Genomic DNA, 24,672 nt, shown 5'->3' with positions numbered 1-24,672 from the left:
ATGTCTATTGTGATACATACATCACCTCTAACCAATGCTGACTGACGAATCATGCTCCAAAGGCTCTCCACACAAATCATCATTAATCAAAAAAAATGATTTCATCTTCCAGAATTATTAGTCACAAAGTGAGAACCTGGGGGAAAATAGTCTACTTTATGTTGGAGCCACAAATCTATCGTCACTGCTTTGAGAGAGGGTTGTGAAGCTTTTCCTGATCATTCGATTATTGGAGTATTTTTGTGATTAGCATTAGGATCCGAGGGCACAGCCTCAGAATAAAGGGGCGAACCTTTAGAACCCAGATGAGAAGGAATTTCTTCAGCTAGAGGGTGGTGAATCTGTGGAACCCAATGCTACACAAGGCTGTGGAGGCCAGGTCATTGGGTGCATTTAAGACAGAGATAGCTAGGTTCTTGACTGATGAGGGGATCAAAGGTTATGGAGAAAAGGCAGGAGAATGGAGTTGAGAAACTTATCAGCCATGATCGAACGGCAGAGTAGGCTTGATAGACCAAATGGCTTAATTATGCTCCCATATCTTAAGGCCTTATAATGGATGAACTTCATCACAGCGATCACAAATCAGTGCCAGAACTGTCAAATTCAGAATGGCACTGGCGAACTGAAGTTGGGGTATTTGGGATTGATTTTACTAACTGCGTCCCCCTGTATAAGACCATTAAACCAGATACATGTTATTCAGGTCCTTAATCTTTGATACAAGTCTCCTTCGTGTGAAGGGGTCTTGTGCCGCAATAGTCCTGAAAAGTGACCGCATGTATCACATAGCTTAGGTCTGTTCACCCGGCTTCCAATTTACTTCAAATCCACTTGAAAAGTTTGCCCTTTTCTTCCAGGCATCGTAATCGTATTTCAGAGTAGTCCTAAGCTGGACAGTCAGAGAGTCATTGCCATCAAGGTTCACAGTATGGAAAGAGCCAACTTGCCCAAGCCGCCCTCTTTTTTAGCCACTAAGGCAGTCCCAATTGCCCGCATTTGGCCCATATCCTTCCATAACCATCTTACCTACGTAACTGCCAAAATGGTTTTTAAAAGATAAAATTGCACTGCTTCTGGCAGCTCGTTCCAGGCACTCACCACCCTCTGTGTGAAAGAATTGCCCCTCTAGGCCCTTTTGTAACTCTCCCCTCTCACCTTAAACCTATGCCCTCTAGTTTTAGCCTCCCTTAACTTTGGGAAAAGATGTTGACTATCTAGCTGATCAGTGCCCCTCATTATTTTATAGACCAATCGCCAAGTCCAAACAGATCAATCAACGATCATTTGTGCTGATCTGATTCCATCTCTGCTGTATGGAATTTGCACTGTTTTACATAACAAGCCAGCCACCCGTGTAAAAATATCTATCGCGATGCACACAACACTTCTAAATGGTGCCAATTGACGAGTCAGGCTCCAGAGGTTCCCCACACAAATCGTCATTCATAGAAAAGAAACAATTTCATCTTTCAGAATTATTAGTCATAAACTGAGAGCTTGGGGGAAAGTAATTTACTTCAGGTTGGGTGGCATAATGGCACAGTGGTTGGCACTGCTGTCTCACAGCACGAGGGACTCGGGTTTGATTCCGGTCTTGGGTCACTGTCTGTGTGGAGTTTGCACGTTCTCCCCGTGTCCACTTGGGTTTTCTCCAGTCCTCCCAAAGATGGGCGGGTTAAGTTGATTGGCCATGCCAAATTAACCCCCCCATCTTACCCATGTATCTGTCTATATGTTTTTTAAAAGATAAAATTGTACCCACCTCTACTACTATCTCTGGCAGCTTGTTCTATCACCTTCTGTGCGAAAGCATTGCCCCCTCTGGAACCTTTTGTATCTCTCAGGGGGATTAGCAGGGTAAATGTGAGGGGGGGGGGTTATGGGAATCACGGCAAAAACACTGCAGATTGGACAACTGCTCCATGCCTCCGGAGGTCAAAGTGTCTCCGGCCCCCTTATGGGATCGGGTCCCGCCCCCCATTATTATCGGACCCGGGTTGACCAATGGAAAGACCTGGGGCACCAGAAGTGGATTTGTCCTTCAACCAATGACTGCATGGCCTTTGAGCCAATGGCTACACTGAGCTTCTCCCATTGTCTGAATGTGGAGCTTGTGAAGCTCATTTCATTTATAGATGGGATTGTTGTCGGTGCAGACTCGATGGGCCGAGTGGCCTCCTTCTGCACTGTAGGGATTCTATTCTATGAAATATTTTATCACTGGTTTGAGAGGTTTGTGGAGCTTTTCCTGATTATTCGATAGTTGGGAGTATTTTTTGATTAGCGTCAGCGGGATTTGTAGAAAAACCCTCTTCGTTCATTGCCCCTGACTGCACTATGAAACCACTAGATATCTTTTCTACAATAAAGAAAGGAAAGAGAAATATAATTGGCCAAATAAATTCAAAACTTTTACGCTCCTCAAGGCTGGGTTTTGATATAAGAATTTGTGGCAAGGCCTTTTTTTGCCAAATTACAAAAGTGGAACATCATTATTTAACGTAACGAGGGCAACCAACTGGGCTTCATCAGTGGTTAGTACGGCTGCCTCACAGTTCCAGAGACCCATGTTCAATTCTGGCCTCGGGTCACTGTCTGTGTGGAGGTTGCACGTTCTCCCTGTACCTGCCTGTGTTTCCTTCTGGTGCTCTGGTTTCCTCCCACACTCCAAAAGCGTGTAGTTTAGGTGGCCTGGCCATGCTAAATTGCCTCTTAATGTCCCAGGATGTGTAGGTTAGGTGGGTTGGTCCTTAGTGCCAAAAGATGTGTAGGTTAGGTGGATTAGCTGTGTTAAATTGTGCCTTAGTGTCTAAAAATGTGTAAGTTAAATAGATAAACCATGGTGAATGTGTGGCATTATAGAGATAAGGGGAGAGGAGGATGGAGTGGTGTGGGCCTCGGTGAGATATTCTTTCAGAAAATCAGTGTAAACTTGATGGGTTGAATGGTCTCCTTCTGCGCGTCAGGGATCCTATTATTCTACGGTTTGTTGCTAATGTACAAGAGCTTGTAATACGCAAGGCTCATCAAGTCTCATTTCTCATTCCAAAGGAAAGGACTATGATCACTGAACCCAAAGCTTCTACATTTCCATTTAAATCAAAGTGATCTACCATTGCATGTGTGCCTGAGCCACCCTTCCTGACTGATATTGATTCAGTTCTTTCATTTCATTTCCACAAATCAATTACAATCTTTGCTAATGTGCCCCACATACCAAATCTCCAATGGAAATGCAGGATTGTCCATCTCCAAGTTCCTCCAACCCATCCTTTCTTCCCTCACCCCAGCCTTCAGCACTTATGGAGAGAGTAGAGAGCCAACTTTGAGTCTGGATGACCCTTCATCAACTTAGAAGGGTCACCCAGACTCGAATTGTTGGCTCCGTTCTCTCTCCAGAGGTGCCGTCGGACCTGCTGAGATTTTCCAGTATTTTCTGTTTTTGTTTCAGATTCCGCCATCCGCAGTGTTTTGCTTTTATCTCCAGTCACCTTTGTTCCTTGCTTCTATCGCCTTTAAAAAACATTTCCTCAGAGCTCATCTTTTTAACTACCTTTTCTCACATTACCAATCTCTGATGCAGTGAGCGGAATTTTACCGGCACATCCGCCCAAGGTTCGTACAATCCCGCCCGAGGCCAAGAGAATGCCGTTCTCAGGTGGGCGTGCCAGCAAAATTCCAGCCGATGTCTGATCTCCCCTGCCCCTGTTTGTGACATTCATAATACGAAGGACATTACTTAATATAAGTTAGAATGGTTGATAAAACTTGCCTAGGGAGTTGGGCAGTCTATATGGAAGCCATTTTGTCTGTGTTGTCTCTTTGAGAGTTCTTCCCTAATTTAGACCCATCACCTTGCTCCTTCCCCAAGGCCGGAATTTTACTGCCTCACCTATCCCAGAATTGGGGTGGGCGAGACTCGCAGAACGACATTCTCCGTTGGCCTTGGGAGGGATCTTATGAGCATTGGGCGGACAAATTCCGATACATAACTCTACAAATTTCTCCTAGTAGGATGATATCCAATTCCCTGCCAAAGATGACGATTGAAAGCTTAACGCAAGCGCTGATTTTTTGAGGCCTTGTTTACAGGCCTTCTCTCTCTGTCCACAAATCCCAGTGTCTCTTCAATCTCTGGAATGATGAACTCACAAAAGAGGATATTTACCCTGGTCTGTACCGTAGGTGAGCAAAATAAAAATTGATTACCTGTACTCCATACAGGAATTCATCCGAGTCATTGTCCCCATCAGAATCCTCATCGGGCCTGTGTTGACCTCTGATGTCCTAAAGGAAAATGATGAATATAAAAACAAAGTCATGCCTTGCATCACTTGAACGCATTCGCCTGCATAATGGCACCAAGTTCCAAACAGAAATAATCCATAGAATCTCTACAGTGCAGAAGGACGCCATTTGGCCCATCGAGTCTGCACTGACCACAATCCCACCCAGCCCCTATTCCCATTACCCCACATATTTATCTTGCAAGAAGTATAGACAGAGTCAATGGATGAGAGGCTGGTTTGCGTGATGGACTGGACCAAACACCGGCAACTGGGACTAGCTGGGAGGGCAGCATGTTCGGCATGGACTGGTTGAGCCAAATGGCCTCTTTCTGTGCCGTATTGCTGTATGACGCTTACAACCTAACTCTTAACTGCCCTCTGAAATGAGCAGGAAGCCACTCAACTCAAGGCTAGTTAGGGATGGGCAATAAATGCTGGCCCAGCTAGCGTTGCCCACTTCCCATAAATGAACTTAAAAGAAAAATCTTGATTTCCTTTTGATTTTCTTTCTAAGCTATTTGGGCGACACGGCGGCACGGTGATTACCACTCATCTCAATTCAGCATGGCAACCTTGCCTGCACGTCTTTCAGACTGTGGGAGGAAGCCGGAGCACCCGGAGGAAACCCACACAGACACGGGGAGAACTCCACACAGACAGTGACCCGTAGCCGGAATTATGGGAAGTGGGCATCGCTAGCTGGGCCAGCATATATTGCCCGTCCCTAACTAGCCTTGAGCTGACTGTCTTCTTACTCATTTCAGAGAGCATTTAAGAGTTGGGTTGTCAAGAATCATAAAGCCATAGAACAATGCAGCACAGAAATTGGCCCTTTGGCCCTACTGGTCCATGCTGCCCTCCCACCTAATCCCAATTACCTGTGTTTGGCCCAGTGCATCACACAAACCAGCCTCCCATCCATTGAATCTGTCTACAATTCCCGCTGTCTTGGCAAAGCAGCCAGCATAATTAAGGACCCCATGCACCCTGGACATTCTCTCTTCCACCTTCTCCTGTCGGAAAAAAGATACAAAAATCTGAGATCACATACCAACCGACTCAAGAACAGCTTCTTCCCTGCTGCCATATTGAATGGACCTACCTTGTATTAAGTTGATCTTTCTCTACATTGTAACAGTACACTCTGCACCCTCTCCTTTCCTTCTCCCCTGTGTAATCTATGAACTGTATGCTCTACATGGCGCACAGGAAATAATACATTTCATTGTATCCTAATACATGTGACATTAATAAATCAAATCAAATCAATGGGGCAGAGGACAAAACAGATATCTCAGTCAATGAAGCACATGATTGGATAGGGGGCAAGTGAGGAACCAAAAGGGGAAATCAATTGCTTCTTTGAAAAGAAGGAGCAGGAGATTAATGTGTGAGTGGGGAAGGTAAGATACAAAAATAATAGAAATCATAGAAACCATACAGTGCAGAAGGAGGCCATTCGGCCCATCAAGTCTGCACTGACCACAATCCCACCCAGGCCTTACCCCCCCATATCCCTACATATTTATCCACTAATCCCTCCAACCTACACATCTTACGACTCTAAGGGGCAATTTCTTAGCACGGCCAATCAACCTAACCCATACATCTTTGGATTGTGGGAGGAAACCAGAGCACCCAGAGGAAACCCACGCAGACACAGGGAGTATGTGCAAACTCTACACAGACAATGACCCAAGCCGGGAATTGAACCCAGGTCGCTGGAGCTGTGAAGCAGCAGTACTAACCACTGTGCTACTGTGCCACCCAAATAGTCTCATGTTATAACAAAAAGAGGATTTAATCCCCATTATGGCAACACTGAGCAGATTAAAGACACTAACCAGTATTTGGCAATGCGATCCCACCTGTTCACAGCTCTGATTGCCTCCTCCCCATCCTTTCAGGCTTGAGTGAGGAAAGCGCCACACAACTGGGGAAAGCCTAGTCAGACAGGCCGCACCTCGCTCTGTACTGTTGGCAGCCTGAGGTGAAAGCAATACGAGAGGTAAGCACAAAAATACAACTAGCGTCACCACAACTCAGAAGGTACAAGCAAGTGGCAAAAATCAACAATCAATTCCCATGCGCTCATTGCGGATATTTAAATATCATATGGTAGCGATATCGTTGTATCAGGATTTTATTGTTTTATTCATTCACAGGACATGGGCATCACTGGCTGGCCAGACTTATTGCCCATCCCTAGTTGCCCTTGGCTAGGCCATTTCAGAGGGCAGTTGAGAGTTTCTGGATCAATAGTTTAATGATAATACCACTAGGCTTCAAGGGGCTGAATGGCCTCATTTTGCACTGCAGGAATTCAATGAATGGCCATTTTCCCATCTTATGTCTAAATATTTAGAATTATAGAATCCCTACAGTGCAGAAGGAAGCCATTCAGTCCATCAAGCCTGCACCGACAACAATCCCACACCATGTCCCATGGGTGTATATTCTCATACAACAATATTGCTGTCACATGATATTTAAATATCCACAATTAATGGACAGGCAGATTGCACTCAATAACAAATGTGATAATATACCAGATCACTGGCTAAGCCTGTGATTTGCTGTATAAACATTTCTTAAACTTCGGATGGCCACCACCATTGGGGTCACTGAAACAGTTGAAGAAGGTCGCGAGGTGCTCCTTCTCGGAAACTGTGCCCTACTCCAGCACCAAGGCCTAGGTGGCTTCCTGCCTTTGCCCCACTTGTCTCTCTCAGAGAAGAAATGGCCGGGAATGACAACCCTGAGGATGCAGGGGGAGGTGTCTAGCGTAGACTGAGAACTCTGAATGAAAGGGGACTGTTATTTGGTACCAAACACGACAGCAGCTGCAATGCTTTCCGTAGGACAGGCCTGGATTAATAGCTGGCATTTTCATAGGGGAGAATGTGCAGCAGGATACATACATATCTGCCATCTTTATAGGGGGCAATGCACAGCAAGGCACACAAATACATGGCTGCCATCTTTGTAGGGGGCAATATGCAGCAAGGTACATTCATGGCTACCATCTTTGTAGGGCGCAATGTACAGCAAGGAACACAAGTACATGGCTGTCATCTTTGTAGGGGGCAATGTGCAGCAAGGAACATTTTTGGTCACTATCTTTATAGGGGACAACGTACAGCAGGGCACATGAGTGGCTGCCATCTTTGTAGGGGGCAACGTGCAGCAGGGCACATGAGTGGCTGCCATCTTTTTATGGGGCAGCATGCAACAAGGAACATTCATGGTCACCATCTTTATTTGGGCAACGTGCAGCAGGGCATATATGTGGCTGCCATCTTAATCAAGGGTGATGTGTTGCAGACACATGCCCAGCCACCCTGGATCAAGAAACAGGAGGAGAAGAGCTTCACTGACTCTTCTTCCACTGGGTAATATACACAGCTTAGCTGAAGTCCTAAAACAATAATATGTTTACAAAGGGCTTTAAAAACTCAGATTTTTATATTTACATAACGTATTGTACACTGATCTATAACGTACAATCTTTAATGATAATATAGTGAACGTATTGATTCTGTTTTACTGCTGTTATATTTTTTTCCTTAGTGTCTGGGGTCATGACAACTTCCAAATGTTAACATGAGATGTCACAGTGGCACAGTGGTCAGCACTGCTGTGTCACAGCTCCAGGGATCTGGGCTTGATTCCTCTGGTCACTGTCTGTGCGAAGTCTGCATGTTCTCCCCATGTCTGTGTGGGTTTCCTCCGGGGGCTCCGGTTTCCTCCCACAGTCCAAAAGATGTGCTGGTTAGGTGGACTGGCCATGCTAAGTATTTCCTCGGGGTGGAGGGGAGGAGATTTTCACAATAATTTCATTGCACTGTTATCTTAAGCCTACTCATGACACTAATAAATAAACTTTTTTAAACTTTAGAGTAAATATGTGGGGTTACAGGGATAGGGCCTGAGTGGGACTTTGTAGGAGGCAATGCGCAACAAGGCACATCCATAGCTGCCATCTTTGTAGGGGGCAATGTGCAGGCTTGATGGACCAAATGGCCTCCCTCTGCACTGCAGTGATTCTAAACATGCTGGAAAATAGTTGAGCAAACACTGGACTAAGAATTTACACACAGATTCTCTGTGCACTGTTTCCAACTCACTGCTTGACATGCTCCCCCAAGTCCCTATTATATATTTAGAAGAGTTGCTTTAACAGCTCATCACATGATTTGTTGGCAATGTCATTAGGGTGTTGGCACAGGCTGCTGTATTACTTTTTCCAAAGAACATCTCTTTCAATAAACCTGTTGTGATGTTAGTTTGAATGCACATGTGCAACCCAAGTCTTTATGTACAAAACTCACAACATTTTAGTCCCCAAGTGATAGCAGAGGGAAGTAAACATGTATTAGCTACCTGTAACTTGCAGCAATTACAGAGTGAATGAAAGCAGTGGGCTATCTGAAAGATGGGATTGGACATGGGGCACTGAAAGACTCACTGAAACCCTTGCTGGTCAACGTGCAATTGGCTAGAAGTTCCATGATTCCACTCACCATTAGTGCTGAAATTCAGTGATGAGCCTTAGTTAGGAATAGGCCTCGGTCCTCCATACTGCCAGGTGGGCTGGAAATAATGAAGAAAAATGCCCCGCAAACAGTCGCCAGCGTCGTGCAATCTCCTTGACCACAGATGATCTCTCAGCAACTTGCTCTGTCATTAAAAGAGAAGGAAGGCAAAAAAAGACAAATCGATAGAAACAAGAAACTAGAAATTAGACCCCTTGAGCCTGCTCCGCCATTCATTTTGATCATGACTGATCATCAAATCCAATATCCTGATCCCCCTTTCTCCCCATATCCCTTGATCCCTTTAGCCCCAAGAGCTATATCTAATTTCTTCTTGAAATCACACAATGTTTTGGCCTCAACTACCTTCTGTGGGAATGAATTCTGGGTGAAGAAATTTCATCTCACCTCAGTCTTAAAAGGGTGACCCCTTATCCTCAAGCTTTGACCCCTAGTTCTGAACCTCCCCACCACTGGGAACATTCTTTCTGAATCCACCCTGCCTAACCCTGTCAGAATGTCATAAGTTTTTATGAGATCCCCTCTCAGTCTTCTGAATTCCAGTGACAATCCTAACCGACTTAGCTTCTCCTCATATGACAAACCTGCCATCCCAGGACTCAGCCAGGTAAAATAAGGGAGGTGATAGCCTAATGGTATCATTGCCAGGCTATTAATCGAGAAACTCAAATAATGACCCAGGTTTGAATCCTGCCACAGCAGATGGTGGAATTTGAATTCAATAAAAGAATATCTGGAATTAAGAATCTACTGATGATCATGAAACCATTGTCAATTGTCAGAAAAACCCAATCTGGTTCACTAATGTCCTTTAGGGAAGGAAATCTGCCATCCTTACCTTTTCTGGCCTACATGTGATTCCAGTGCCACAGCAATGTGGTTGACTCTCAACTGCCCTCCAAGGGCAACTGGAGATGGGCAATAAATGCTGGCCCAGCCAGTCACAACCATGTCCCGTGAGAGAAATAAAGGAAACCTGCGCTGTGCTCCCTCTATAACACCCATAACTTTGAATCACAAACGCAAGAAAAATGTTGGCGAAGGTTAAATCTGAAGAGCGTCGCTGCAAAATATTTAAAGTAACCATGTTAGCAGCAAGAACCTGCTGACTGAATTATGGACGTATTACTTCAGGTTATTTTCTCTCTCCCTTTCTCGCTCTCGTTTTCTCTCCATCTGTTTCTGTGGGGGAAAGCTGTGAGGTAAAGCCAGCAGCTGCGCGCTCTGCACAGTGGGAACAAGAGATTGACATCTGCGAAGTTTGAAGCTATTGTACCCAGGGTACCCTTTAAGCGGAGAACAGATGTCACCAGGGGTGAAACAAAACAAAAGGAACAATGGTGCGTTCTCAGACGGCTTCACTGGGGTGGAGGAGGCAGCAGACACGTGCTGGACTGAAACAGGGCCGACAGCTGGACACACTGAGGTGGACACGGGTAACAGCCCTCAATGGTGCGGCTGCTGAGCAGTGTGAGGAGCGTAGCCATATGCTTGGAAATACCAACATGTCATTTACAATTGATTATTTTTAGCTGCAACTATAAAGATAGATCCTTACAATGACCACCACACCCGGAGCAATCAAGACAAATTCAGAAGTCGAACAGATTTCAATCCCATAAACGCAGGACAGAAAGGTAATTCCGCAACCTACACATCATGGGACACTAAAGGGCAATTTACCATGGCCAATCCACCTAACCCATACACCTTTGGACTGTAAGGGACAATTTACCATGACCAATCCACCTAATCTGCACATCTTTGGACACTAAGGGGCAATTTAGCATGGCCAATCCACCTGACCCACACATCTTTAGACTGTTTGAGGAAACCGGAGCACCCAGAGGAAACCCAGGCAGATGCGGGGAGAACATGCAAACTCCACAAGATAGTCATTCAATGCCAGAATTGAACCTGGGGTCTTTGGCGCTGTGAGGCAGCAGTGCTAACTGTGCCGCCCTTTAACTAACAAAAAAAAAGTCTGTTGATTAACCTTAGTCTTGAAAATTTAGTTGTCCCAACACCCACAGCCACTTCTCCACATGTACATAACATTGGGAACATTTATCCATTCTGTCCAACTGAAAGGGCAGCCTGGGTTTGGTCTGATGCTTCACTTGAAAGATGGTGCGGTGAATTTACCCGTTTCCGCCTGCGGTGGGAATCGTAGCAGGCGAGGGGCAGACCGTGGAAAGATGACCTCAATGGCGGGGGGTGGATTTTCCAGATCCAGGGTGGAAAATCTCACCCGGAGAGTCCGACAGTGCTGCATCCCCTCAGTACTGCACTGGAGTGGCATCCTCAGACGCTACGCTGTAAACTCCGGAATGGGTGAACAATTGCTAAGTTCCCCAAACTCCTGGGAGGCGGGAGTGGCCTTTTAAACATGTTTCAGCAACGCACAATCTATGGATGCGGTCAGTTTACCCGCAAGGTATTCATGGCTTTGGCTTACTCCTCATGTGCTAATGTGCATTTAGAATTGTCAATTTGTTCATGCCAGTCTCCGCAGGACACTGAAATGATGGTTGTACTAAACTCTGCCTGTTGTTGAAGTTGGCACATCTACAGATGCCATGATGTTCTGCACTTGGATTCCGACTCACTTCCACAGGAGTTGAGTTATGAAACGCTGCCACATCTCAGCAAAGAACAGCAAGAGGCACAGGCACTGAGCAAAGCGGTCCAAGTGGGGAAGCTGGAATCAAAAGGGAATGTGAACACAACTGAGGATGTTCCAGCTGACAAAAGATGACGTTTAAATATATCAATTGCTTCGCAGTCCACCCCCTTTTCTTCTGCAGTTCCATCACCCTCCCCCTCTTCCTATTGTGACTTATCCTGAAGTAGCAGGTTGTTAGTATCATCACAGGTACATAGAATCCTGACAGTGCAGAAGAGGACATTCGGCCCATCAACTCTGCACTTACTCTCCGACTGTCAGTAAGAGTATCTTACCCAGGTCTTCTTCCCCGCCCTATCCCTGTAATCCCACATATTTACTATGGCCAATCTACCTAACCTACTTGTCCTTGGACACTAAGGGACAATTTAGCATGGCCAACCCACCTAACTTACATATCTTTGGACATTAAGTGGCAATTTAGAATGGCCAATCTACAAAATCTACACATCCTTGGACACTCAGAGACAGTTTAGAATGGCCAATCCAACTAACCCGCACATCTCTGGAATGTGGAAAGAAACCGGAGCACTCAGAGAAAACCCATGCAGACATGGGGAGAATGTGCAAACTCCACATCGGGTGGGAGGGGGTGGGGTTTGCCCCAAGAAGGAGGCACTTTCTCCCCAACATTTTGCAGCTTTACAATAAGCCAAGGCCGTAATTGAGCCCATTCAGCCCATCATGTCTGCTCCACCATTCAATTGTGGGTGATAAGTTTCTCAACCCCATTCTCCTGCCTTTTCCCTGTAACCTTTGATACGCTTACCAATCAAGAACCTATCTATCTCTATCTTAAATATATTTAACAACCTAAGCTGGGAATCGAGCCCGGGTCCCTGGAGCTGTGAGGCAGTGGTTAGCACTGCTGCCTCACAGCTCCAGGGACCTGAGTTCGATTCCCAGCTTGGGTCATTGTTTGTGTGGAGTCTCCCAGTGTCTGCGTGGGTTTCCTCCAAGTGCTCCGGTTTCCTCCCGTAGTCCAAAGATGTGTGGGTTAGGTACGTTGGCCATGCTAAATAGCCCTTTAGTGTCTCGGGATATGTTGGTTAGAAGGATTAGCGGTGTAAATATGTGGGGTTACGTGGGGTGGGCCTGAGTGGGATTGTTGTCAGTGCAGACTCGATGGGCAGAACAGCCTCCTTCTGCACTGTCAGGATACTATAATTTCTATGATCTGGCCTCCACAGCTCTCTGTGGTAATGAATTCTACAGGTTCACCACCGTCTAGATGAAGAAACTCCTCTGCATCTCGTTTCTAAATAGTCGTCCCTACACTCCGAGTCTGCGTGAGGCTGTGCCCTCAGATCCTAGTCTCTCCCACTAATGGAAACATCTTCCCAGATCCACATTTCCAGCTGATTCCTTTCTTTAGAAGGGGGTTGAATTTTTAGCTCTTGATGTGGATGGGGGCAGTGACGGTGGGGGGGGGGGTTGCGGTTGGGGGCAGAGTTGATGACCATAAGCTCACTCCCATCTTTGAGAAGGAGAGCTGACCAGTGGTGATTTAACCTGAGGGTCACCACACCTCAGGTGAGGAGCAAAGCTGAGAAGGCGAGGCCTTCAGTGAATAATGTCAACTGGTACGGGAATTGAACCCATGCAATTGACCTCTCTCTGCGTCACAGGCCAGCTCCCCAGCCAACCCAGCTAAACCGGCCCCCATTGGCAGTATCCAGCCATTTTGCTCAGTGCCAACTAAATTCACCTAAAAAAGGTTTTATAGTTAGAAGCTGACTATGAGCCTTGGCGACATTGGGCACAGTGTCGCTGCCTGGAGGGAACCTCCCAGCAGGGGAACGGTGAGGGCTACACTTCAGGAAGGCCTGGGGAGGAGGGCCTGCTCTGCCTGCGTGGCTTCCTGCCTGGAAATCCACAATGGTGGCTTGACTGCTGAGATCATTTATTTTTATTGGAAAGCTATAAAATGTTGGCGGGAAGGTGCCTCCATCTTGGCATTTCCCCCCCCCCCCCCCACCCCCACCTCTCTTATCCGAAGGGTGGCTTGCTGCTTCTTCTGAGTTGGTTAGCCTCCTATTGGCTCCCAGCTTCGAGAGCCCACCACCTCCCCCCCCAACCCTGATGGTGGGTCACCAACTGGCCAATTCAGGATGATCGCAGCACAGTGAGCGTTCTCCACACAGTGCAAGATACAATCCATCCCCCTTTGATCCTGACCAAGGTTCTGAAGCCAGCATGGGATACCCTGGCACTGAATATCGAGTCAGCAGGATAAAACTCACAGAGGCTGCGGTGTCTCTTGCGATTAAAAGCCAGGGGCAATTTCGTGCATTTGTGCACCAGTCATCGCTATTTTCTGGGGATTAATGATTCTTTAGCCTGGTTATACTGCTGACTTTTGTTCGTTCTTAATCTGCAACTACAGTTAAGGGGATTTGCCTCTTGCTTGAAAACATTCCCCATATAATGTTCCTTTCAGAGATATCTCACTTTGAAGGACCTAAACATTGATGGAGATATGAGGGGAGGTAAGAGTATTTGCATTGGAGGAAGCTTTATTGTACCTCTTTTTTATTCATTTGTGGACATGGGCATCGCTGGCTGGGCCAGCATTTATTGCCCATCCCTAATTGTCCTTGGAGGGCAGTTAAGAGTCAACCACATTGCTGTGGACCTGAAGTCACATGTAGGCCAGACCAAGTAAGGACACATACATGGGACTTGAACATCTCTGGCGGGGTCAGCATTTACTACCCATCCCTCGTCCTTGGAGGGCAGTTGAGAATCACCATATTGCTGTTAAGCTGGAGTCAATGTAGGCCAGACCAGTTAAGGATGGCAGATTTCCTTCCCTAAAGGACATTAGTGAACCAGATGGGTTTTTCTGACAATTGAAAATGGTTTCACGGTCATCAGTAGATTCTTAATTCCAGATTTTTTTTTCATTCAAATTCCACCACATGCCATAGTAGGATTCGAATCCGGGTCCCCAGAACATTAGCTGAGTTTCTAGACTAATACTCCAGCAATATTATCACTAGGCCACTGCCTCCCCAATTCCTAATATTGCCATTGTAGTTTGGAGATGTCCATGGGACTGTACCTCAAATGTTTACCAATGAGGCAATCCCTGAATTTTGAAGCCTTCCGTGGCAAGACATCCAAACCTCTTTCAAGACTGCAGGAGGCCCATCTGAGGTGGTGCATGTCACTGCTGCCTTGAAATCAAATTCCTGTGGCTCATTTGAACCAACAAGTCATTTATGTGCCAAAGGAACCAATATCTGGAATATTGTGCACAGTTTTGGTCCCCTCATTTGAGGAAATTGTGGAGCCTATACATTCATAGAATAGATCTAGAATCCCTACTGTACAGAAGGAGGCCATTTGGCCCATTGAGTCTGTACTGACCACAATCTCACCCAGGCCCTATTCCCATAACCCCACATATTTATCCTGCTAATCCCCCTGAAACTAGGGTCAACTTAGCATGACCAATCTCCCTAATTTGCTCATTTTTGGACTGTGGGAGGAAACCGGAGGACCCGAAGGAAACCCATGCAGACATGGGGAGAACGTGTAAACTCCGCACAGACAATGACCCAAGCCGGCAATCAAACGCTGGTCCCTGGTGCTGTGAGGTAACAGTTCCATCCAATGTGCCACCGTACCCGTCCACATTTTCCTCATGAACGCATTTAATGCCAATCTTGATAAGCCTCTCTTGGTAGTTTATTCCAAAGTTAGTGCATGACAAGCTGTACCCTACCTCCCTTCTAACTTGCAGCACCAATATTTGAAACAATTTCTACACTAAATGTTTACATCTCCAATGAACATGGACTGGGATTTTCTGCTCCCCATCCCTGCAGTGGGTGCATTGACCCATTAGCCACTAGTGGGATCTTCCAGTCCTACCTAAGTCAGTGGCCTTTTGCATGGCTCTCTGGCCCCACCACCCAGGGAACCCACTGCGAGGGGCCAACTTCAACATAGCTGGATGATCCCACCTTTGAGAGCTGGAAAATTACAATCATAGTACTTGTTTCTCAGGAAGTGTCCAGTCCTATTACAAGGCAAAGGCAATCATGCCTGTTGTCCTCCTCAGGGAATCATTTCACAACTATTATAGAATCCCAGAATGCAGAAGGGAGCCATTTGACCCATCAAGTCTCCACCAACTCTAAACATCCAGTCCAGCCTCTACCCCATAACTCCACAAATTTCTCCGCTAATCTAACCCGCACATCCTGGGACACTAAGGGGCAATTTAGCATAGCCAATCCACGTAACCCACACGTCTTTGGAGTGTGGGAGGAAACTGGAGCACCCGGAGGAAACCCACGCAGACACGGGGAGAAAGTGCAAACTCCACACAGACCAAGGCCAAAATTGCTTTCACAGTCAGTCCCCCACTGTGGTTGGGTGAGGCACCTCTCTAAGAGTGGGCAGCACAGTGGCACTGAGGTTAGCATTGCTGACTCACAGCTTCAGTGATCTGGGTTCAATTCTGGCCTTGGGTGACTGTCTGCACATTCTCCCCGTGACTATGTGGGTTGTTTCCTCCAGGTGCTCCGGTATCCTCCTACACTCCAAAGATGTGCAGGTTAGATGGATTGGCCATGTTAAATTGACACTTAGGAGGATTTACAGATGCACTATAGAAAGCATTCTTTCTGGTTGTATCACAGCTTAGCATGGCTCCTGCTCTGCCCACAACCGCAAAAAACTACAAAAGGCATGAATGTAGCCTAATCCATCATGCAAACTGGCCTATCATCCATTGACACTGTCTACACTTCTCACTGCCTCTGAAAATCAGCCAACATAATTAAGGACCTGACATACCCCAGACATTCTCTCTTCCACCTTCTTCCATTGGGAAAAAAGATATAAAAGTCTGAGGTCATGACTCAAGATCAGCTTTTTCCCTGCTGCCATCAGACTTTTGAATGGACCTACCTTGCATTAAGCTGATCTTTCTCTACACCCTAGCTATGACTGTAACATTACATTCTGCACCCTCTTCCTTCCTTCTCCATGAACGGTATGCTTTGTCTGTATAGTCCGCAAGGAACAATACTTTTCACTGTACACCAATATAAGTGACAATAATAAATCAAATCAAAACAAATCAAACCAGTGAGGTAAATACCTGGGGTTATGGGGATAGGGCCTGGGCATGATTGTTGGCGGTGCAGGCTCAATGGGCCAAAAGGCCTCCTTCTGCACTGTAGGGATTCTATCATTTGACTCTAAATATTTGGGGTTACGGAGTTAGGGCCTGGGTGGGATTGTTGTCGATGCAGGCTCGATGAGCCGAATGCCCTCCATCTGCAGTCTCGGGATTCTATCAGTATGTTTTTGGACCATTTTGGAAGAAACATCCTCCCAGTATTCCTGCGGGCTACCCCTGAAAACCATACATTGGTTCATGGTATTGTTTAAATGTGGAGCAACTGAGAACAATGAGCTTTTCATGCTTATGAAGCAGAGAATAAGCCACTGGAGCCTCATAAATTTAGAAGAATCTGGAGAGTCGAGTTTGAAATTGGAAATTGTGGCTAAAAATAGCCCAACGTGAAGCTAGATTGTCAAAGCTGTGCGAGTGCTGACTGATCTCATCGTAATGTGAGGCAATGATGTTATTTTTCATTGCAGCAAAATACTGTAAATGGTGGACCATTATTCTCCCATTCACGCATTCTGATATCTTACCTTTGCTCATCGGCTAGCACCTTCTCTCGTCATTAACACTTCCTGTGCGTATCTTTGTTGTCACCTCTCCTCGCTCCCAACCAATGCCCTTCAACCATGCCCCACCCCCCCTTTAAATAGTATACGACCCCGACACATTTCTCACACGTTTTGTGGTCACCCAGATTCGAAACGTTAGCTCTATTCTCTTGTGGCACAGTGGCGACTGCTGCTGCCTCACAGCATCAGAGACCCAGGTTCGATTCCTGGCTTGGGTCACTGTCTATGCAGAGTTTGCACTTTCTTGCTGTGTCTGCGTGGGTTTAAGAACATAAGAACTAGGAGCAGGAGTAGACCATCTGGCCCCTCAAGCCTGCTCTGCCATTCAATAACTTTCCTTCAGATGCTCCGGTTTCCTCCCACAGTCTGGAAAGATGTGCTGTTGGATGCATCGGCCGTGCTAAATTCTCCCTCAGTGTACCCAAACAGCGCCGGAGTGTGGCGACTGGGGGATTTTCACAGTAACTTCATTGCAGTGTTAATGTAAGCCGACTTGTGACAATAATAAATAAACGTTAACTCCACAGATGCTGTTAGGCCTGCTGAGATTTTCCAGCATTTTCTATTTCTCGTGACTTGTAAGGGGCGTCTTGACAAATAGGATGGGAATAGAGGGATATGGTCCCCGGAAGGGTAGAGGATTTTAGTTCATTTGGGCAGCGTGGTCAGTGCAGGATTGAAGGGCTGAAGGGCCTGTTCCTGTGCTGTAATTTTCTTTGTTCTTGGTTCTTTGAAGCTAAGAGTTGAACTCTGAGCTATTAATCTGGCAGGTGGAAGTTGCTGTCTGCTTTGTCCCACTCCCTCCTTCTCTTTCAACCTGTGATGACATATCAATATCTCCCACAATACAATTGGTCCCAGGTTGCCAATCTTTTTGGCTAAACAAGTAACTAAATCGAATTAACTGAAGGAAAAGTTGAAAGGGGCAGCCCCCCAAAAAAGAAGGGAACCACCCGCAACAGAAGACAAAGTAGAAAGGAAATTTGAAACGTCAAACTAAAGTGTGATTAAAGAGGCCGATAATACACCCCAGCCTCTGCGGCGCCCAATAGGTGTGGGGCGCTTCAACAATGCCCTTGGACACTGTGTGCTCCTTTTCCAGGGACATCCGGCCCTAGTGGGGGCTAAAAACCCAACCCAGGGGCTTTCTGCGTGTCCAGCTTGTGGCTTCACGCAAGTGATACTAGACGCCACCTCTGAGACTGCAGAGCATCTACTGCACCAAAAGGTCACCAGCAATGATGTATTTCTCCAGGGTGAGTCATCTGCATCCCATGCAGTTTTGCAGTCAGCCGTGTAGCCGACTACAGACACGACTCCTTCAGTTGGGGAAGCGTTGAGTGGTGGAACTCAGCGCAGGGAAGTTCACAACACACAAGGGTCAAACGCAGCAACAGAATCCATTAAATACATCAAACACAGCCTGCATTAACGGCAAAAATTTATGGCTGCCGAGCCTGTCACCGTGAGGAAATTAAGGGCAGGATTTTACGGCCTCGTTTGGGCGAGTCTGGAAATTCCCACCCGAGGTCAATGGAGATTTCCGTTGTCAGGCCTTCGCCCATGCCAATTCCGCAGCAGATGAGGTGGTAGAGCTCTGGCCTAAGTGTCAATTACCCGGATGCTCAATACAGTCCCTACAAAAGCAGCAAGCATTAATCGGGAATGGCAAACATCGGTTTGGTAAATGTATCCAAAGGGAATCCCAGTTGCAGAGTCCATTGAAAGAACTGGGCAATGAATCTCTCATGCACCTGTCTTCACCCTTACCTTGGCTGATCTATGGTTGCTTTCACCAGTGACATTTGCTGAGGACTGTAAGACACTGGCAATGAATCCTATATGCCACACTGGTCTTTTCTAAAAATTCTATAGATTCCTTACAGTACAGAAGGAGACCATTTGGCCCATCGAGTCTGCACAGACCAACTGAAAAAGCGCTCTACTTAGGCCCATTTCCCCACCCTACCCCTGTAACCTTGCGCATGGATCATGGCCAATCCTAATGGGCACATCTTTCAACACTAAGGGGCAATTTAGCATGGCTAATCCATCTAACCTGCACATCTTTGGACATTAAGTGGTAATTTAGCATGGCCAATCCACCTAACCTGCACATCTTTGGACACTAACAGGTAATTTAGCATGGCCAATCCACCTAACCTGTACATCTTTGGACACTAAGGGGCAACCTACATGGCCAATCCATCTAATCTGCACACCTTCGGGTGTTCCAGTTTCTTCACACACTCCAGAGGAAACCCACACAGACACAGGGGAGAACGTGCAAACTCTGCACAGACAGTGACCCAAGCCGGGAATCGAACCCTGGTCCCTGGCGCTGTGAGGCAGCAGTGCTAACCACTGTGCCAGGCTACATGCAGTTTAATGAGAAAGTGGATTCAAATCAAAGTGGGTCCACTTTGTAGTGTAGCTGGAAATGTGGCCCATAAAAAGCAGAGTTTGGAAAAGTCCAACTTAACAGAAAGAAACATTTAGCACATGGTTTGACAATTTGCAATTCCCTAGCTTGTGATTCTTGGCAGAGATGGGTAAAGAGTGTCTGAATCTTGGGAGAAAAAAGGAAAAATTAACTGATTACTCAGCTGCATTTAGCAGCTGCTCTAACTAGGTTCATCTCCCCAGAAAAACAAGGATAGGAGAATAGTTAAATAAAAAGGCCAATTAAACTTGTTACAACGATACTCATAGCTGATGGTGCAATTCAACAAGTGAGCATTTAATTCTCCATCAGACTTGGTGCTAATGCAAATAATTAAAGGTGCAGACCGATTCAGCTATTTCCTTAGAAACTCAAAGTAGGAGTAGGCCATTCGGCCCTTCGAGCCTGCTCTGCTATTCATTCTGATCATGGCTGATCCTCAAATTCACTATCCTGATCCCCCCCCCTCCCTCCCATATCCCTTGATCCCTTTAGCCCCAAGAACTATATCTAATTTCTTCTCGAAATCACACAACATTTTGGCCTCAATTACACTCTGTGGGAGTGAATTCCACACATTCACCGCCCTCTGGGTGAAGAAATTTCTCCTCACCTCAGTTCTAAAAGGTTTACCCCTTATTCTCAAACTATGACCCCAAATTCTGGACTCCCCCACTATCAGAAACATTCTTTCTGAATCTAGGCTGTCTAACCCTGTTAGAATTTTATGTTTCTATGAGATCCCCTCTAACTCTTCTGAATGCCAGTGAATATAATCCTAACCGACTTAGTCTCTCCTCATATGACAGACCTTCCATCCCAGGAATCAGCCTGGTAAACCTTCGCTGAGCTCCCTCTATAGCAAGGACATCCTTCCTCAGACAAGGGCACCAAAACTGTAATCAATACTCTAGGTATGGCCTCACCAATGCCTCATACAATTGCAGCAAAACATCCCATTCCCTATTCTTAAATCCTCTCGCTATGAAGGCCAACATACCATTTGCCTTCTTTACTACCTACTGTACCTGCGCACTTACTTTCAGTGATTGATGCATGAGGACTCCAAATTCTCATTGAGTATACAACTCATTCAACTTACATCCATTCAAGTAATAATCTGTCTTCCTATTTTTGCCACCAAAGTGGGTAACCTCACATTTATCCACATTATACTACATCTGCCATGCACATGCCCACACACTCAGCCTGTCCAAATCACGCTGAAGCATCTCTGCATCCTCCTCACAGCTCACCCGCCCACCCAACTTTGTATCATCTGCAAATTTGGAGATAATACATTCAGCTCCCTCTTCCAAATCACGAATATATATTGTTAACAGTTGGGGTCCTAGCACAGATCCCTGCAGAACCCCACTCATCACTGACTGCCAATCAGAAAAAGATCCTTATTAGAAACAACTGCTTCCTGATGTCTGAAAGTTTCATGTGGCTGAAAGAGCTGGTGCATTGGTATGTAAAACTGACACAATAGAACCATAGAATCCCTACAGTGCAGAAGAAGGCCACTCAGCCCATCCAGTCCACACAGACCCCCTAAGCATCCTACCCAGCCCCTACCCCGTAATCACACGTATTTACCCTGCTATTCCCCCTCACCCACGCACCTTGGGACACTAAGGGACAATTTACCATGGCCAATCCACCTAACCTATACTTCATTGGTCAATGCACCTAACCTGCACATCTTTGGACACTAAGGGGTAATTTAACATGGTCAATGCATCTAACCTGCACATCTTTGGGCACTAAGGGGCAATTTAACATGGTCAATGCATCTAACCTGCACACCTTTGGACACTAAGGGGCAATTTAACATGGTCAATGCATCTAACCTGCACACCTTTGGACACTAAGGGGCAATTTAACATGGTCAATGCATCTAACCTGCACACCTTTGGACACTAAGGGGCAATTTAACATGGTCAATGCACCTAACCTGCACATCTTTGGACACTAAGGGGCAATTTAACATGGTCAATGCACCTAACCTGCACATCTTTGGACACTAAGGGGCAATTTAGCATGGCCAATCCACCTAACCTAAGCTTCATTGGTCAATGCACCTAACCTGCACACCTTTGGACACTAAGGAACAATTTAACAAGGCCAATCCACCTAACCTATACTTCATTGGTCAATGCACCTAACCTGCACATCTTTGGACACTGAGGGGCAATTTAACACGGTCAATGCATAGCACATCATTGGACTGTGGGGGGAAACCAGAGTACCCGGAGGAAACCCACGCAGACATGGGGAGAACATGCAAACTCCACACAGTCATCCAAGGCTGGAATCAAACCCGGTCCCTGGCACTGTGAGGCAGCAGTGCTCACCGCTGTGCCACCCGGCCGCTGAAAATAACAGATTAGCCCTGAAGGTTGTTATGGATCAAATGGCGGGCTTCATTCACAACCTCCCTCTTCAACCTCTGCCTTCTCAGCAACAACTTAGTCGAGTGAGTGGCCCCTCCTTCATCTCAGTGGGTGGCAAGACTGAAATCGAATTTGTTCACTAACCGTGACCCCATGAATAAGATTAAATACGTTTAATACAAGCCGAATATTTCACAAGTTATAGAAAATGCTCAATCATTTATATATTAATAGAACTGTCATCAACTTCAAATGGTTAAAAACAAAAGAAACATTGACACTTTGGACACAGAGGAGTGCACGGCTCTCAGAGTCAATGTTGGGAGCAATCAGCACCCACCTCACTTTATGTGCCAATCACTTTAGTCACACCGGTAGGGAAAAAAACTACACTGACAGGAATCAGCGGAATCTGGCAACCCTGCCCATGGTCAACTGTCAATACAATGTCTCGTAGGGCCGCACTCAGAACCCAGATGGACCTCATGTGGCCCTCAGGCCGCATTTTGCCCACCATTGCTCCTCATGCATTGCTTCCCCATCACCCCTTCGTTACTTACAAGATAACAAAGGGGCTAGATAGGGTAGAGGCAGAGAGATTCTTCTCGCTTAGAAAGGATAGCGGAACTAGAGGGCACAGCCTCAAAATGGGGGAGCGGGGGCGGGGGCAGTTTAGATCAGAGTTGAGGAAGAACTTCTTCACTCAAAGGGTGGTGAATCTCTGGAATTCTCTGCCCGTTGAAGTGGTGAAGGCTACCTCGCTGAATATATTTAAGTCACAGGTAGATAGGTTTCTGATAGACAAGGGAATTAAGGGTTATGGGGAGAAAGTGGGAAAGTGGAACTGATCCACTTCAGATCAGCCATGATCTTATTGAATGGCAGGGCAGGCTCGAAGGGCTAGATGGCCTACTCCTGCTCCTGTTTCTTATGTTCTTATAATGTGGCAAAACCATAGTCTGGAGTCTTAACTGCTGAGATTCATCTCAATGGCCCCAATGCACCCCTCCTCCTCCTCCTCCTCCACCTCCAGTTCCACCAGGCGATGGTCCCTACATGCATGCCTTTGATCATTGCTTCTGCCACAGTCACTGCTGCACACAAAGCATCCACCTCCCTCTCACTGCCAGGCCCAGAGTTAAATAGTCTCTCCAATTCCTCTGTCCTTTAATTTACAGTGTCGTAGCGGTATTGTCGCTGGACTAGTAATCCAGAGACTTAGGGTAATGCTCTGAGTTTGAATCCCACCAGTGCAGATGGTGAAATTCGAATTTGATACAAATCTAGAATTAAAAGTCTATTGACGACCACAAAGCCATTGCCGATTGTCATCAAAATCCATCTGGTTCACTAATGTCCCTTTAGGTAAGCAAATCTGCTGTTTTTATCCGGTCTGACCTACATGTGACTCCAGAACCACAGCACAGTGGCACAGTGGTTAGCCTCACAGCGCCAGGGACCCGAGTTCAATTCCCAGCTTGGGTCACTGTCTGTGTGGAGTATGTATGTTCACCCTGTATGTGTGTGGGTTTCCTGCAGGTGCACCGGTTTCCTCCCACAGTCCAAGTATGTGAGGGTTAGGTGCATTGGCCATGCTAAATTGCCCCTTGGCATCCCGGGATGTGTAGGTTAGCGGGATTAGGAGGGCAAATATATGGGGTTACGAGGATCGGGTTTGGGTGGGATTGCTATTGGTGCAGACGCGATGGGCCGAATGGCCTCTTTCTGCAGTGTAGGGATCCTATGATTCTAGCAATGTGGTTGACTCTTGAAAAAAACGCCCTCAGGGATGGGCAATAAATGTTGGCCCAGCTAACAACACCACGAACAAATAAAAAAAATCTCAAATTGCTGCTTTAGGATGTTTGCAGCCAAACTGGCAACGGAACTAACAACCTATCCCCAAATATTCAAAGGCCTACGAAATTCAAACAAGACCAGCTGATGAACAAAGGACCAGAAGCTCCGACGGCACTAAATTTGCACGTCAGATTGCCAGCACTGAAGTGAATGCCACAAATCGGACGGTCTTGGGTTAGATAGTGATGGCCTGTGCATCGGTGGAGGGGGTGGGGGGGGGTGGGGGGTGGGGGGGTGCGTTCTGGGTGCACACAAGTGCGATAACGCTGGGGTTACCACGGCCACTGAATTCAGGGGTCTGTGCGAATTTCCACCCTGCTCCTCTTTCAGACCCTCTCAAAATTGTCATTAATAATTGACTCCAACAAAACGCTTTCAAACTACGACAAAGAGATTTCATTGGCACAACGTGACGGTCACGTCAGGTTATAAATTGGGATCAAAAATTAAATAAAAATAATTGTGAGGAAATCGTTTTAGTGATATTCCGTAGCAACGGTGGAACTGGTCTGTTGATTCAATCAGTGCATGGAATAAAAAAAAGCACAACATTCTCTTCACATCCTCCCCCCCTTGTTGAACCTGATTATCTTGCTTGGGAAAGATGACTTGGTACCCGTGCCATTTTTAATAATCGGTGGAAAAATGAGTGCAAGGCCGGGGTTCACTGGTCACTCTCTCCAAATTATTCTCCACCAACCGCCCCCGCCACTGCCCC

At 46.4% G+C, this 24,672-nt stretch overlaps 1 protein-coding gene across 11 annotated transcripts in view; it reads right to left on the bottom strand.

Moving 5' to 3' along the window:
• Positions 1 to 24,672, bottom strand: part of LOC145360762 (protein mono-ADP-ribosyltransferase PARP6) — a 147,069-nt gene that overhangs the window by 79,810 nt on the left and 42,587 nt on the right. For 9 of the 11 annotated variants that reach the window (XM_080216167.1, XM_080216168.1, XM_080216166.1 and 6 more), the window contains 3 exons: positions 8,816 to 8,972; positions 6,137 to 6,277; positions 4,213 to 4,290 (listed from right to left, as the gene is read on the bottom strand). In XM_080216167.1, coding sequence (XP_080072293.1) covers positions 4,213 to 4,290; positions 6,137 to 6,277; positions 8,816 to 8,818 — 222 coding nt within the window. In that variant the 5' untranslated portion in view covers positions 8,819 to 8,972. The remainder of the gene's footprint in view (positions 1 to 4,212; positions 4,291 to 6,136; positions 6,278 to 8,815; positions 8,973 to 24,672) is intronic. The other 2 variants (XM_080216170.1, XM_080216175.1) reach the window with 1 other exon arrangement.

This window comes from Carcharhinus amblyrhynchos, chromosome 32 (assembly GCF_965287045.1).
Source record: "Carcharhinus amblyrhynchos chromosome 32, sCarAmb.v2.hapA, whole genome shotgun sequence".
Lineage (NCBI taxonomy): Eukaryota > Metazoa > Chordata > Chondrichthyes > Carcharhiniformes > Carcharhinidae > Carcharhinus > Carcharhinus amblyrhynchos.
Note: the sequence above shows the minus strand (reverse complement) of the source record. Positions and strands in the feature narration are given on the sequence as shown.